Genomic DNA, 15,294 nt, shown 5'->3' with positions numbered 1-15,294 from the left:
TCTACCAACTCTCTAGGAGAGTGGGATGGTTTTCCATTTAAAGTCATTCTACCAACTCTCTAGGAGAGTGGGATGGTTTTCCATGTAAAAGTCATTCTACCAACTCTCTAGGAGAGTGGGATGGTTTTCCATGTAAAAGTCATTCTACCAACTCTCTGTCCTGACAAACCCACTCCCTCTCCCTATCGCAGTCTCTATCACCAACCAGACTCTCAATATTTCCTTTCCTTCCTTTCCCATTCAGTGTAATTTGAGCGAGGGAAGGACAAAAAGATAAACAAACAAACAGTAGAGGGAAGCAGAGTGAGAGTAGAGCCAGGGAGGCAGAGCAAGAGGAGCACAGATAGCCATGCCTCATTGCCAGTCTGAACCTCTGGCTCTGGTTTGCTGCCACGCTGTTTCTGCTGATTGCGATAGGAGGCCCGTCCAGTCGCTCTGCCGAATTTGTCTCTGTCCCAACGCAGGGGGCAAGGGAGGGAGGGAGCAAGGGGAGGTCGTAGGCCCCCATGGGAACTCACATAGTAGCCCAGCCAGATTCCTATTTCTCTCCCCGGCTGCCTCTCTCTCTCCTCAGCCCAGGCTGGACCTAGACTTGGCCTGCCAGGACATTCCTCCATCAGATCCATGACTGTTAGGAAAAGTTATCTAGCTAACATTGCTGAGATGGACATAGCCACGGATTAATAATCTGAATTTCCATGGTTATATGACTTAGAGATTTACAGTAGAAATGTTGCAGCAGACATCTGTTAGTGGTAAAGTATGTGTACCTGCTGGATGCTGATTACAGTATTCTCAGGCGGCAGGAGCCTTAGACCTACTGAGCACTGCACCATATCCAGAACCATTTAATTCCAACACAGTCTGCAGGCAGCCTATAATGATCTGGCCCCAGATGTCCTGTGTTTACTCTTCTAACCCCCCCCCCCCCCCCCCGCTCTATTTCCAGACCCAACTCCATGGTGGGGGTTTGGAAAAGGACATGGTCTCCCGCATTGTCCTTTCAGAGGAACTCTGCTGTACACAGTTATGCCTGGCCTGGCTGGCCCTTGGCAGAGCTAGCACCTCTCACTGGGTGAAACATGAGGGGCGTCAGCGGGCAGGGCAGGGGGACGCGGGGGTCGCCAACACTCTTGTCTCTTCTAATGAGGCCCGTCTGGTATCCAGAATGGGAAGGGGTCTTCTGGTTCGGGAGGGGGGGTGGGGACGGGGTGGTGGAGAGTTTGATACTCAGAGAGTAGAATGGGCTAAATCAGGACTCAATGATCATGTCCTTAACGTGGTCCAGTTTTTTCCCTGAAAACCAAGTGTACTGAGCTAATAGTACAAGTAAACCACTTGTATTTGTGCATTGTCCCTACATTTAAAGACTTCTTCCAGCTATTTTTTAACTTTTAATGTTGAAAAAGTTGAATTACAATTAAGTACACACACTAAAGGGTAAAAATATATGCTTTGAGCAAAATAGTGTTTTTTTTAGACACAACTGCATACTTCAAGGAGTAGGTTATCTAGGAGTAGGTTATCTAGGAGTTGGTTATCTAGGAGTTGGTCTGATGGGAATCTGTGATGTCATCGGCCTGCCCCCTTGCTTGAGTAACAATAGAGGAGCAACAGATAACTACAGAGGAAAGCCCCATCCCCCGTCTTGTGCTATGTCATGACATACCTGGACCACCTATTGAGACCTATTGCCTTTAGTTAAGTAAAGCAGGTGCTAAATGATGTGAAAAGGAGAGTGGAGTGCCACTAAGATTAATTCTGTTCATCAATGTACACTACCGGTCAAAAGTTTTAGAACACCTACTCATTCAAAGGTTCTTTATTTTGACTATTTTCTACATTGTGGAATATTAGTGAAGACATCAAAACCATGAAATAACACATATGGAATCACGTAGTAACCAGAAAAAGTGTTAAACAAATCAAAATATATTTTATATTTGAGATCTTTCAAATAGCCACCCTTTGCCTTGATGACAGCTTTGCACACTCTTGGCATTCTCTCAACCAGCTTCACCTGGAATGCTTTTCCAACAGTCTTGAAGGAGTTCCCACATATGCTGAGCACTTGTTGGCTGCTTTTCCTTCACTCTGCGGTCCGACTCATCCCAAACCATCTCAATTTGGTTGAGGTCGGGGTATTGTGGAGGCCCGGTCATCTGATGCAGCACTCCATCACTCTCCTTGGTAAAATAGCCCTTACACAGCCTGGAGGTGTGTTGGGTCATTGTCCTGTTGAAAAACAAATGATAGTTCCACTAAGCCCAAACCAGATTGGGCGGCATGTCGCTGCAGAATGTTGTGGTAGCCATGCTGGTTATGTGTGCCTTGAATTCAAAATAAATCACAGACAGTGTCACCAGCAAAGCACCCCCACACCATAACACCTCCTCCTCCATGCTTTACGGTGGGAAATACACATGCGGAGATCATCCGTTCACCCACACCGCATCTCACATAGCCACGGCGTTTGGAACCAAAAATCTACAATTTGGTCTGCAGACCAAAGGATCTAATGTCCATTGCTCGTGTTTCTTGGCCCAAGCAAGTCTCTTCTTCTTATTGGTGTCTTTTAGTAGTGGTTTCTTTGCAGCAATTCGACCATGAAGGCCTGATTCACACAGTCTCCTCTGAACAGTTGATGTTGAGATGTGTCTGTTTCTTGAACTCTGTGAAGCATTTATTTGGGCTGCAATTTCTGAGGCTGGTAACTCTAATGAACTTATACTCTGCAGTAGAGGTAACACTGGGTCTTCCATTTCTGTGGCGGTCCTCATGAGAGCCAGTTTCATCATAGCGCTTGATGGTTTTTGCGACTGCACTTGAAGAAACTTTCAAAGTTCTTGAAATGTTCTGTATTGACTGACCGTCATGTCTTAAAGTAATGATGGACTGTCGTTTCTCTTTTCTTATTGGAGCTGTTCTTGTCATAATATGGACTTGGTATTTTACCAAATAGGTCTATCTTCTGTATACCACCCCTACCTTGTCACAACACAACTGATTTGCTGAAACGCATTAAGAAGGAAAGAAATTCCACACACCTGTTAATTGAAATGCATTCCAGGTGACAACCTCATGAAGCTTGTTGAGAGAATGCCAAGAGTGTGCAAAGCTGTCATCAAGGCAATGGGTGGCTATTTGAAAAATCTGAAATATAAAATATATTTTGATTTGTTTAATGCTTTTTTGGTTACTTTGTGATTCCATACGTGTGGAATTTTCTACAATGTAGAAAATAGTCTGTAACGACTATCGTAGAGAGGGGACCAAAGCGCAGCGTGTTGAGTGCTCATGATGATAATTTATTATAACTCAAAATACTGAAGCGAAATAACAAAGAGAAAAAATGACAGCGCACAGTTCTGTCAGGTACAGAGACTAAACAAAAAACAACTGCCCACAAACACAGGTGAAAAAAAAACCTACTTAAGTATGATCTCCAATTAGAGACAACGAGGACCAGCTGCCTCCAATTGGAGATCATCCCCCCCCCCAAAAAAACATAGAAATAGAAACCTAGAACTTAAACATAGAAATACTAAACATAGAAAAACACAAAACACCCCCTGTCACTACTCTACCATAGAAAATAACATCTTACTATGGTCAGGATGTGACATAGTCAAAATAAAGAAAAACCCTTGAATGAGTAGGTGTTTTGACCACTTTTGACTGGTAGTGTACATGTTTGTGGCTTTGTGTCTTCAGACAAAGGACGACTAAAGAATTCACCCGGCGGCATTCCTTCTTTCCATCCTCCAGTCTGGTCACATCATGGCTCAGATCACGCACATCTTCTTCCTTCCCAGAGAGCTTAGCGGCAGGCAGAGTGTGTATTGTGTGTGATTGATTGTCTCCTATGGAAGCTATATGTCTTCTAATGAATGAGGGGATCCTGGCACCAGTTAATTAGTGTTGTGTAAGAGGATGTGATGTGTTAGAGAGCTGGAGGTCGCTACGCTAATACGGGTGCTAGTGATTATCTTCTGGTTACATGTGTCAGTGCATGTGAAAGATACCACCTGGTGCCCGCTACACACAGGTCTATCACACATACATCAATTAACCACTTTTCTTTTACAGTGACAGTGTGTGTATGCTGCTATTTTGATGATGATATTTAAATTTGGCCTATCCGTCACTCACACTTTCTTCTGTCCCCCCTCCCTTCCAATCTCTCTCTCCTCCTCTCTCTACCTCCCTCCCTCCCAATCTCTCCCTCCCTCCCTCCCTCCCTCCCTCCTTCATTCTCCCTCCCGCCCAATCTCTCTCTCCCCTCTCTCTCTCTCCCTCCCAATCTCTCTCTCCCTCTCTCCCAATCTCTCTCTCCCTCCCTCCCAATCTCTCTCTCCCTCCCTCCCAATCTCTCTCTCCCTCTCTCCCAATCTCTCTCTCCCTCCCAATCTCTCTCTCCCTCTCTCCCAATCTCTCTCTCCCTCTCTCCCAATCTCTCTCTCTCTCCCAATCTCTCTCTCTCTCTCCTCTCTCTCCCTCCCAATCTCTCTCTGCCCTCTCTCTCCCCTCTCTCTCCCGCCCAATCTCTCTCTCCCCCGCTCTCTCCCTCCCAATCTCTTTCTCCCTCTCCCTCCTCCTTCTCCATCCCTCCCTCCAAATCTCTCTCCCCTTTCTCTCTACCTCCCTCCCAATATCTCTCTCCCCCCTCTCTCTCTCTCTCTCTCTCTCTCTCTCCCTCTCTCCCTCTCCCTCTCCCTCTCCCTCCCTCCTAATCACTCTCTCTCCCCTCTCTCTCTCTCCCTCCCAATCCAAACCCCTCCCTCCCTACCAACATCTCTCTTTCCACTCTCTCCCTCCCAATCTCTCACTCCCTTCTCCATCCCTCCTAATCTCTCTCTCCCCCCTATCTCCTTTCCTCACAATCTTTTTCTCCCCCTCTCTCTCCCCCTCCCAATCTCTCTCCCCTTCTCTCTCCCTTCCTCCCAATCTCTTTCGCCCTCTCCCTTCCTCCCAACATCTCTCTCCCCTCTCTCACTCTCCCATCTCTCACTCTCTTTGTCTCTCTTTCTATCTCTGTCTCGCTCTAACCCCCCCCCTCTGTGCAGCCACTCCAAATAGACGATAACTTCTGTGGGCAGGACTTCAACCAGCCCCTGGGGGGGACCAGCACCATCGAGGGTCTCCCTCTGTTCGTGGACAAGGACGATGGTATGACGTCGGTGGCAGCCTATGAATACCGCGGCCACACTGTGGCCTTCGCCGGCACACGCAGCGGACGTATTAAGAAGGTAGGCCACTGGTGGATTCTGTGTGTTTGTGTGTGTACATGTGTTACCAACCTCTGGTTATGAGGATGAATTTAAAGTCTCTGTCTCATTTCTGCCTGGCCACCGTTGAGCTGGAGCTGTAAGAAGCTGGTCTTTCAAAAGCTGTAGAAACTCCTTTGTGCTGGGTGGGTGGATGGGATTGAGATCTCTCTAGACTCTCTCTGGAGTCTCTAGACAGACAGGTTGCTTCCCACAGCGTACCAATGCTCCAGCGTACACGTCTATAGAAGTTCCAGCACCAGTTGGGACAGAGAGGACGAGTCAGAAATGGGATGTGCGTCACCAGTGACATCACTGTCGTATCTGCTTGCTGCCCTAGCTGAACATGAGCACAATTCCCACCTGCATTTTAAGCCCTGCCTACCCAAACTCAGGATTTGTAGGGAAAGTTGTTTTTCTGAAGAGGACCCTCCCCGGAACAAATGTTTTCCCCCTTTCCTAAGAGAATACGACATCCTCCACAGATCTAGTGCTCTTGCTCCTAGGTCTGGAGTAGACCCACACATAGTGGGTTTGTCAATCACCGGCTTCTTCAGGCAATCGCTGTCGTGCTGTGAGCCACTGCTGTGCCTTCTCTGGTGCTGTTCCCAGAGCTCTGGAGAACAGGAAAGAACAGGAACTAACAGGAAAGAACAGGAGAGAACAGGAGAGAACAGGGAAAATGGGAAAACAGGGGAAAACAGGAGCGAGCAGGAGAGAACATGGGAGTAGAGGAGAGAAGAAGGGAGAACAGTAGAGGACAGGAGAGAACAGGGGAGTAGAGGAGAGAAGAGGGGAGAACAGTAGAGGACAGGAGAGAACATGGGAGTAGAGGAGAGAAGAGGGGAGAACAGTAGAGGACAGGAGAGAACAGGGGAGTAGAGGAGAGAAGAGGGGAGAACAGTAGAGGACAGGAGAGAACAGGGGAGTAGAGGAGAGAAGAGGGGAGAACAGTAGAGGACAGGAGAGAACAGGGGAGTAGAGGAGAGAAGAGGGGAGAACAGTAGAGGACAGGAGAGAACAGGGGAGTAGAGGAGAGAAGAGGGGAGAACAGTAGAGGACAGGAGAGAACAGGGGAGTAGAGGAGAGAAGAGGGGAGAACAGTAGAGGACAGGAGAGAACATGGGAGTAGAGGAGAGAAGAGGGGAGAACAGTAGAGGACAGGAGAGAACAGGGGAGTAGAGGAGAGAAGAGGGGAGAACAGTAGAGGACAGGAGAGAACAGGGGAGTAGAGGAGAGAAGAGGGGAGAACAGTAGAGGACAGGAGAGAACAGGGGAGTAGAGGAGAGAAGAGGGGAGAACAGTAGAGGACAGGAGAGAACAGGGGAGTAGAGGAGAGAAGAGGGGAGAACAGTAGAGGACAGGAGAGAACAGGGGAGTAGAGGAGAGAAGAGGGGAGAACAGTAGAGGAGAGAAGAGAACAGGGGAGTAGAGGAGAGAAGAGGGGAGAACAGTAGAGGACAGGAGAGAACAGGGGAGTAGAGGAGAGAAGAGGGGAGAACAGTAGAGGAGAGAAGAGAACAGGGGAGTAGAGGAGAGAAGAGGGGAGAACAGTAGAGGAGAGACGAGAACAGGGGAGGGGGCAGGACTAGGTGTTGGTGCCCTTCACTGCCAACAGAGATGACTCTAGGACGCCTCTCAGATGGTTCCAGACTGTTAACACAGAGTAGAGGCTAAAAATGGCCTTGGTGGTGGGTTCCAGCTTTTGTCAGAACTCCACTAAAAGCTGAGAGTGAGTAGATTTGACAGTATCTTTGTAGGGTGATTATGAATGTATGAAATTATTAGGTCATTTTATGTGTCAGATAATAGAGTAATATGTGACCAGCTTCAAGAAACTAGGGGTATGTCACACGTCACTACTTCACAGGAGAGGTATTTGAAGATCATTTTAATAACAAAGTTGTATGCCATCTGTAAATACAAATAAAATATTTAAATTACGAGCCTAGTTGGTTTAGCCACGGAAAAAGACAGGAACCTTCCTGCTACCCATGATTGGCTAAGGTAATGCATGGGCTGGACATGCCTAGAGATGAGTTTGGATTGGTCTGCCATGTAGCATTCTTCTGTCTATAACATGAGCTGATCAGTATGTGTAGATAATCCTTGCTCCCGCAGCTTTTTTGACAGATGTAATGTTAGACATGGAGAACTGCCAAAGTGTTGCTTCTGCTCTCAACAACATTGCTGCCATGAATTTAGCAGGCGCTATCGCCAAAGATCAGTGGGAAAAAGTTGTGATGGACGACTTTCTGCACATCAGTGTGAACCGGAGTGATTTGACACAACAACGGGCCAAACAAGCTATAGCTAGCTACAAACCAAACTGAAAAGACACGCTGCCATGAAGCGTTCATTCATGTATACGGGTAAGATTCTAGCGACATTTTCAGATACTGTATTATACGTTTCAGATTTTTTTTCAGAAAGTAATTTTCATTGTAAGTTAAAGCGTACTGCTAGCTAGTGAACATTAGCTTGTTGGCTCGCTAGCTAACATTATGTGTATGATCTGTGTAGTAATATTATTTGTATCTCAGAAAACCATTTGCATTGCTAGTTATAGCCTAATGTTAGCTAGCTAGATAACATTGAACCTAGTTGGTTAGCTTTAGCTACCTGCAGATTCATACTCCAGCATTTCATGCATGGTGGCTAGCTATGACAATCCGTTTGAAATGTAGCTAGCTAGCTACATGTCTAAACAAAAAACTCCACTTTGCCAGATGATTAGATGACCCATCAAGTTAGCCAGTTGTCTCTGGGGTGAATACACCACTTTTAGTGTTGAAATCTTTGGTTGTTTACTACACTACCTTTCTCACTCTGTTTAGCACATGGCCTCACATGTGAATTCTTAAAGAGATGGGTGGGGCTAAGGCTTAAGAGGGTGTGAACGATGCTGAATGGGTGTAGACAAAGAAGAGCTCTCCAGTATGTATATGTACCAAAATATTAAGGATCATTTTCTCAAAAGTTTATCAACTTTCAAAGCAGAATTACTTTCCCATTGTTCCTCAACTGCAGTGTATGATATACCATTTCGTAGTCTCTACTTTTATCTAATGTAAAAAAAAATTATAATTAAAATGTTGCAACATAAGACGGAATTGAGGCGGTCGGTCACGTATGGAATGAATGCAACCACACATTTATACACACCAGCATGCACACCTGCATACACACTGATAGACACTGAACCATTATTCAGGCATTAATACACACTAGCCTAGGTCTAGGACACACACACGCACGCACGCACGCACGCACGCACGCACGCACGCACGCACACACACACACACACACACACATACACACACACACACACACACACACACACAAACACACACACGCCTCTCTTGTTTTGCTAAGTCGGCTGAAACCCAGTCCCATAGTCCTTGGTGCTGACCCCTGAGGTAGCGGTTGCTAGCTGTGGGTTTGGAGCGGTGCTTTGCTGTGGGCGTCTGTCTGCAGGCTGCAGCCGGTTGGCCGGCAGGATGCTGGAAGGGGATGTGGAGGCTGGGGGTGGGATGAATCAGTAGATCTCAGAGGGAAGATATCCCTTCCACAATCGGAATCCCATTTCCCTTTGCCACCATCTCTTCCTGTGTGGATGCCAAGTGCTGGGTGGTGGGGCACAGGCTGCCAGCGTTATCACACACAGATCGATGTAGTGCTGTACATACAGGAACAGAGACTGTTGACTAGCTGGCTGTGGCTAGGGAAGCATAGTCATCACTACAGAGCAGAACCAGTCCCTCCTAAAGCCTCTCTTCAGGAGACCCTGACATCACAGTATCCACAGTCTCACCGCCTACCACCACGCCATCACAAACGGCTTCTCCTCTCTGATTATGTCCACATATAAACTGCAGTCCAATTCCATGTGGCGGCATCAATGTAATTTTCTCCTGATTTGGTTTTGTTTGTTGATCTGTTTGTTTGGCTTGTAATTGTAGTGTTGGAGCCGGTGGTTTGACGGTCGGGAACAGCCCATCTGGGGCGGGCGGACGGGAGCAGAGCAGTGCTTCTGTGTGGAGAGAGGAGAGTGTGTGGAGGGCCCCCCGATCGTTGTTGGCAGTCTTGTTTTATTGCTATTCATTTGGAGTTAAACTGTGCGCCGTGCCCTAATGAAATGTAAAGTTGCAGTCTATTGATGGGAGGCTTTGGGGCCTGATAGCGGCTCATTGGAATTCGCCCAGTCCTCCCGTTGCTACGGCTGCAAGGCCCTTATTGACTCATCTGTATGAATATATAATCACAGGCGTAAATCTTAGCAGGCGTGGAGGCAGCGGACGGCTGGACGTGTGCAAATGCAACTAGTCTAGTGCTGGAGGGGAAGTATGGGACACCAGATGATGTGTGCATGTTTGGGTAAAGCCTCTACACACAAGGATTCATATGGTATTTCTCTCAAATGTGCACAAATTTGTTTTCATCCCTGTTAGTGAGCATTTCTCCTTTGCCAAGATAATCCATCCAACCTAAAAGGTGTGGCATACAAAGAAGCTGATTAAACAGCATGACTATTACACAGGTACACCTTGTGCTGGGGACAATAAAAGGCCACTCTAAAATGTGCACACAACACAATGCCACAGATGTCTCAAGTTTTGAGGGAGCGTGCAATTGGCATGCTGACTGCAGGAACGTCCACCAGAGCTGTTGCCAGAGAATGTAATGTTCATTTCCCTACCATTAACCACCTCCAATGTTGTTTTAGGGAATTTGTCAGTACGTCCAACTGGCCTTACAACCACAGACCACATATGGCGTCGTATGGGCGAGTGGTTTGCTGATGTTGTGAACAGAGTGCCCCATGGTAGCAGTGGGGTTATGGTATGGGCTGGCATAAGCTACGGACAATGAACACAATTGCATTTTATCGATGGCAATTTGAATGCACAGAGATACCGTGACGAGATCCTGAGGCCCATTGTCGTGCCATTCATACGCCACCATCACCTCATGTTTCAACATGATAATGCTCGGCCCCATGTCGCAAGAATCTGGAAGCTGAATTGTCCCTGTTCTTCCATGGCCTGCATACTCACCATATATGTCACCCATTGAGCATGGTTGGGATGCTCTGGATCGATGTGTGCGACAACATTCACTCAGGCCACAATCAACAGCCTGATCAACTCTATGCGGAGGAGATGTGTCTCGCTGCATGAGGAAAATGGTGGTCACTCCAGATACTGACTGGTTTTTAGATCCACACCCCTAACTTTTTTTTTGAAGTATCTGTATTCCCAGTCATGTGAAATCCATAGATTAATGCCTAATGAATTTGTTTAAATTGACTGAGTTCCTTAGATGAACTGTACCTCAGTCAAATCTTTAAAATGGTTGCATTGTTTATATTTTTGTTCAGTATAGAATGTGCTCATATGGTGTTGTGATCCCTCTCTGTAGGATCAGCCAGTAGAGCTGGAATCACCAGGTCACTGTCTGTTATTTAATAGGATTCCTCAGCTTCACAGAACAGATCTGCTGCTGCTTCACAAAGACACAGGGAGAGGAACACCCAAATCTCCATAAAACCTGGGAAGCTCTCTCTCAGACTACTTCTATTTACAACCTGAGAATCACCCCTCAGCCCTCACAGCTCTTGCTAAATAGCCTCTCTCAGCCATCTGAACCGTTTCAACCGCCAAAAACAAAAGAGAGAAAATAAGGAAACAACAAATGTTCTCTGTTTTTTTCCCCCAACCTGCTAGGCCTCACCTCCTCTCCCTCCTACCCAAGTGAGATCCGAACGACTGGGCCAATCTGCATATGGCACTGGCCTTGTTACCGTGCCGACGGGCTGAGTGGCGTGTGGCTGGCCCTATCAGGCCGTCTGTTCAGTCTCAGTGGCATGGCTGATCTTGAGGCAGTGAAACATGCAGAGACTCCCAATTAACAACTCATACATAATGGAGCAAGGCTCACTCTCTTCATTCTCTCTCCCTCTCTGGGCTGGTTATATGCACTAGGACTAGGCAGTGTACACTACTTACTATTTATCCTCCTCCACAGATCCTGGCCTGGGTAAGGATAGAGATATAGAGAGAGGGATGCAGAGGGATAGCCACAGCAAGGTTAGTCAGGGACCGTCCTACATGCACAGACAGGATACAGGCTCCCCAGTGACCAGACCTTTATTGACGTAGCGCTGATGCTAATGTAATGTCTGCATCTGTGTCTTTACTGTGACTGAGAATCAGACTAATTAAGACACATGATATCTAAGGTAATGTACCATGTGAATCCTAATTAACGACATAGCATTTGGAAATGGTGATGGAGTCGCCGTATCGGAAGTGCTCCAGTGATGACTGTACGGCAGCGTGTTGTAAATGTCAGTCAGGAGACTAATGGAAATGATGGATGCTCCCCTGGTGAGGAGCGTTTAACTAACGTTCAGCCTACTGCCTGCTGGACGTTGTCTCAATGTTGATCTGGTATATCGGGGATGGGATGATATCACTTTCAGATGATGGAGAGGAGTTGGGATGATAGAGCTGGGAGAAGAGATTGATTCTCTCTTCTTTCCCTGATTCCCAGTAGAATGAGCACAGGGCACTGTGTAACAGCAGGACTAGTTTGGCTCACTGTATGAGAGGCTGTTCAAGAGGCTATTATATCAGCTGCCTATGATATTACCACCATAAGTGGTAAAAGTGGCTGGAGAATTAACATCCTGTCTGTAGCATTATCTCCCTCTCCCCTATCCCCTTCCCCTCCTTTCCTCATTCTTTGTAGCATGTCACCTTGAGCTTCTTCTCCTCTGTGTGTGTGTGTGTGTGCGTGCTGGTTGCCCGCAGCCCCGGTCCTCCAGAGAATTCCCTGTCAGAATAGCATGTCTCTCTGTATCCATGTGTGTGTGCGCGTGCGTGGGCGTGTTTGCATGTGTGTGTGTGTGTGTGCGTGTGTGTGTGCGTGTTTGCATATGTGTGTGCGTGTGTGTGCGTGTGTGTGCGTGTGTGCGTGCGTGTAGGAATGTGAAGCACGGGCCTACTGTCCCACTCTTTCCCCCACTGTTAACCCAGACCCTGTGTGTCCCCAGGCGCTCTCATTTGTTGACTTCTGCAACCGTAAAAGCCTTGGGTTCATGCATGTTAACATCAGAAGCCTCCTCCCTAAGTTTGCTTTATTCACTGCTTTAGCACACTCCGCCAACCCTGATGTCCTAGCCATGTCTGAATCCTGGCTTAGGAAGGCCACCAAAAATTTAGAAATTTCCATCCCCAATTACATTTTCCATCCAGACAGAACTGCTAAAAGGGGGCGGAATTGCAATCTACTGTCGAGATAGAGTTCTGTCATACTATCCAGGTCTATGCCCAAACAGTTAGAGCTTCTACTTTTAAAGATCCATCTCTCCAGAAATAAGTCCCTCACTGTTGCCGCTTGTTATAGACCCCCCTCAGCTCCGAGCTGTGCCCTGGACACCATATGGGAATTGATTGCCCCCCATCTATCGTCAGAGTTCGTACTGCTAGGTGACTTAAATTGGGATATGCTTAACACCCCGGCCGTTCTACAATCTAAGCTAGATGCCCTCAATCTCACAAATTATCAAGGAACCTACCAGGTACAACTCCAAATCCGTAAACATGGGCACCCTCATAGATATCATCCTGACCAACTTGCCCTCTAAATACACCTCTGCTGTTTTCAACCCGGATCTCAGTGATCATTGCCTCATTGCCTGCGTCCGTTATGGGTCCGCGGTCAAACGACCACCCCTCATCACTGTCAAACGCTCCCTAAAACATTCTGCGAGCAGGCATTTCTAATCGACCTGGCCCGGGTGTCCTGGAAGGATATTGACCTCATCCCGTCTTGAGGATGCCTGGTTGTTCTTTAAAGGTGCTTTCCTCACCATCTTAAAAAGCATGCCCCTTTCAAAAAATGTAGAACTAAGAACAGATATAGCCCTTGGTACACTCCAGACTTGACCGCCCTTTGCCTTGCACAAAAACACCCTGTGGCATACTGCACTAGCTTTGAATAGTCCCTGCGATATGCAACTTTTCAGGGAAGTCAGTAACCAATACACACAGTCAGTTAGGAAAGCAAAGGCTAGCTTTTTCAAACAGAAATTTGCATCCTGAAGCACTAATTCCAAAAGGTTTTGGGACACTGTAAAGTCCATGGAGAATAAGAGTACCTCCTCCCAGCTGCCCACTGCACTGAGACTAGGAAACACTGTCACCACTGATAAATCCACGATAATCGAGAATTTCAATAAGCATTTCTCTACGGCTGGCCATGCTTTCCACCTGGCTACCCCAAACCCGGCCAACAGCTCTGCACCCCCCGCAGCAACTGGCCCAAGTCCCCCCGCTTCTCCTTCACCCAAATCCAGACAGCTGATGTTCTGAAAGAGCTGCAAAATCTGGATCCCTACAAATCAGCTGGGCTAGACAATCTGGACCCTCTCTTCCTAAAATTATCCGCCGCCATTGTTGCAACCCCTATTACTAGTCTGTTCAACCTCTCTTTCGTATCGTCTGAGATTCCTGGAAAGCAGCCGCGGTCATCCCCCTCTTCAAAGGGGGAGACACTCTAGACCCAAACTGTTATAGACCTATATCCATCCTGCCCTGCCTTTCTAAAGTCTTCGAAATCCAAGTGAACAAACAGATCACCGACCATTTCAGATCCCACCGTACCTTCTCCGCTATGCAATCTGGTTTCCGAGCTGGTCACGGGTGCACCTCAGCCATGCTCAAGGTCCTAAACGATATCATAACCACCATCATAAAAGACAGTACTGTGCAGCCGTCTTCATCGACCTGGCCAAGTCTTTCGACTCTCAATCACCGTATTCTTATCGGCAGACTGAACAGCCTTGGTTTCTCTAATGACTGCCTCGTCTGGTTCACTAACTACTTCTCAGATCGAGTTCAGTGTGCCAAATCGGAGGGCCTGTTGTCCAGACCTCTGGCAGTCTCTATGGGGTGCCACAGGGTTCAATTCTCGGGCCGACTCTTTTCTCTGTATATATCAATGATGTCGCTTTTGCTGCGGGTGATTCTTTGATCCACCTCTACGCAGACGACACCATTCTGTATACTTCTGGCCCTTCTTTGGACACTGTGTTAACAAACCTCCAAACGAGCTTCAACACCAAACAACACTCCTTCTGTGGCCTCCAACTGCAATTATATTCTAGTAAAACTAAATGCATGCTCTTCAACCGATCGCTGCCTGCACCCTCCCGCCCGACTAGCATCACTATGGACGGTTCTGACTTAGCATATGTGGACAACTATAAATACCTAGGTGTCTGACTAGACTGTGAACTCTCCTTCCAGACTCACATTAAGCATCTCCAATCTAAAGTTAAATCTTGAATTGGCTTCCTATTTTGCAACAAAGCCTCCTTCACTCATGCTGCCAAACATACCCTCGTAAAACTGACTATCCTACCGATCCTTGACTTCGGCCATGTAATTTACAAAATATTCTTCCTCCATCACCACTGTTCTTCCACCACCACCACTGTTCTTCCTCCACCACCACTGTTCTTCCTCCACCACCACTGTTCTTCCACCACCACCACTGTTCTTCCTCCACCACCACTGTTCTTCGTCCACCACCACTGTTCTTCCACCACCACCACTGTTCTTCCACCACCACCACTGTCCTTCCTCCACCACCACTGTTCTTCCTCCACCACCACTGTTCTTCCACCACCACCACTGTTCTTCCTCCACCACCACTGTTCTTCCTCCACCACCACTGTTCTTCCACCACCACCACTGTTCTTCCTCCACCACCACTGTTCTTCCACCACCACCACTGTTCTTCCACCACTGTTCTTCCTCCACCACCACTGTTCTTCCTCCACCACCACTATTCTTCCTCCACCACCACTATTCTTCCACCACCACCACTGTCCTTCCTCCACCACCACTGTCCTTCCTCCACCACCACTGTCCTTCCTCCACCACCACTGTCCTTCCACCACCACCACTGTTCTTCCTCCACCACCACTATTCTTCCAGCACCACCACTGTTCTACATA

At 47.4% G+C, this 15,294-nt stretch overlaps 1 protein-coding gene across 2 annotated transcripts in view; it reads left to right on the top strand.

Moving 5' to 3' along the window:
* Positions 1-15,294, top strand: part of LOC106572368 (plexin-A1) — a 269,721-nt gene that overhangs the window by 53,657 nt on the left and 200,770 nt on the right. For both annotated transcript variants that reach the window (XM_014146446.3, XM_014146445.3), the window contains exon 3: positions 5,067-5,249. In XM_014146446.3, the coding sequence (XP_014001921.2) occupies positions 5,067-5,249 (183 nt within the window). The remainder of the gene's footprint in view (positions 1-5,066; positions 5,250-15,294) is intronic.

This window comes from Salmo salar, chromosome 15 (assembly GCF_965601325.2).
Source record: "Salmo salar chromosome 15, fSalSal1, whole genome shotgun sequence".
Classification (NCBI taxonomy): domain Eukaryota; kingdom Metazoa; phylum Chordata; class Actinopteri; order Salmoniformes; family Salmonidae; genus Salmo; species Salmo salar.
This window is presented reverse-complemented; position numbering and strand designations above follow the sequence as displayed.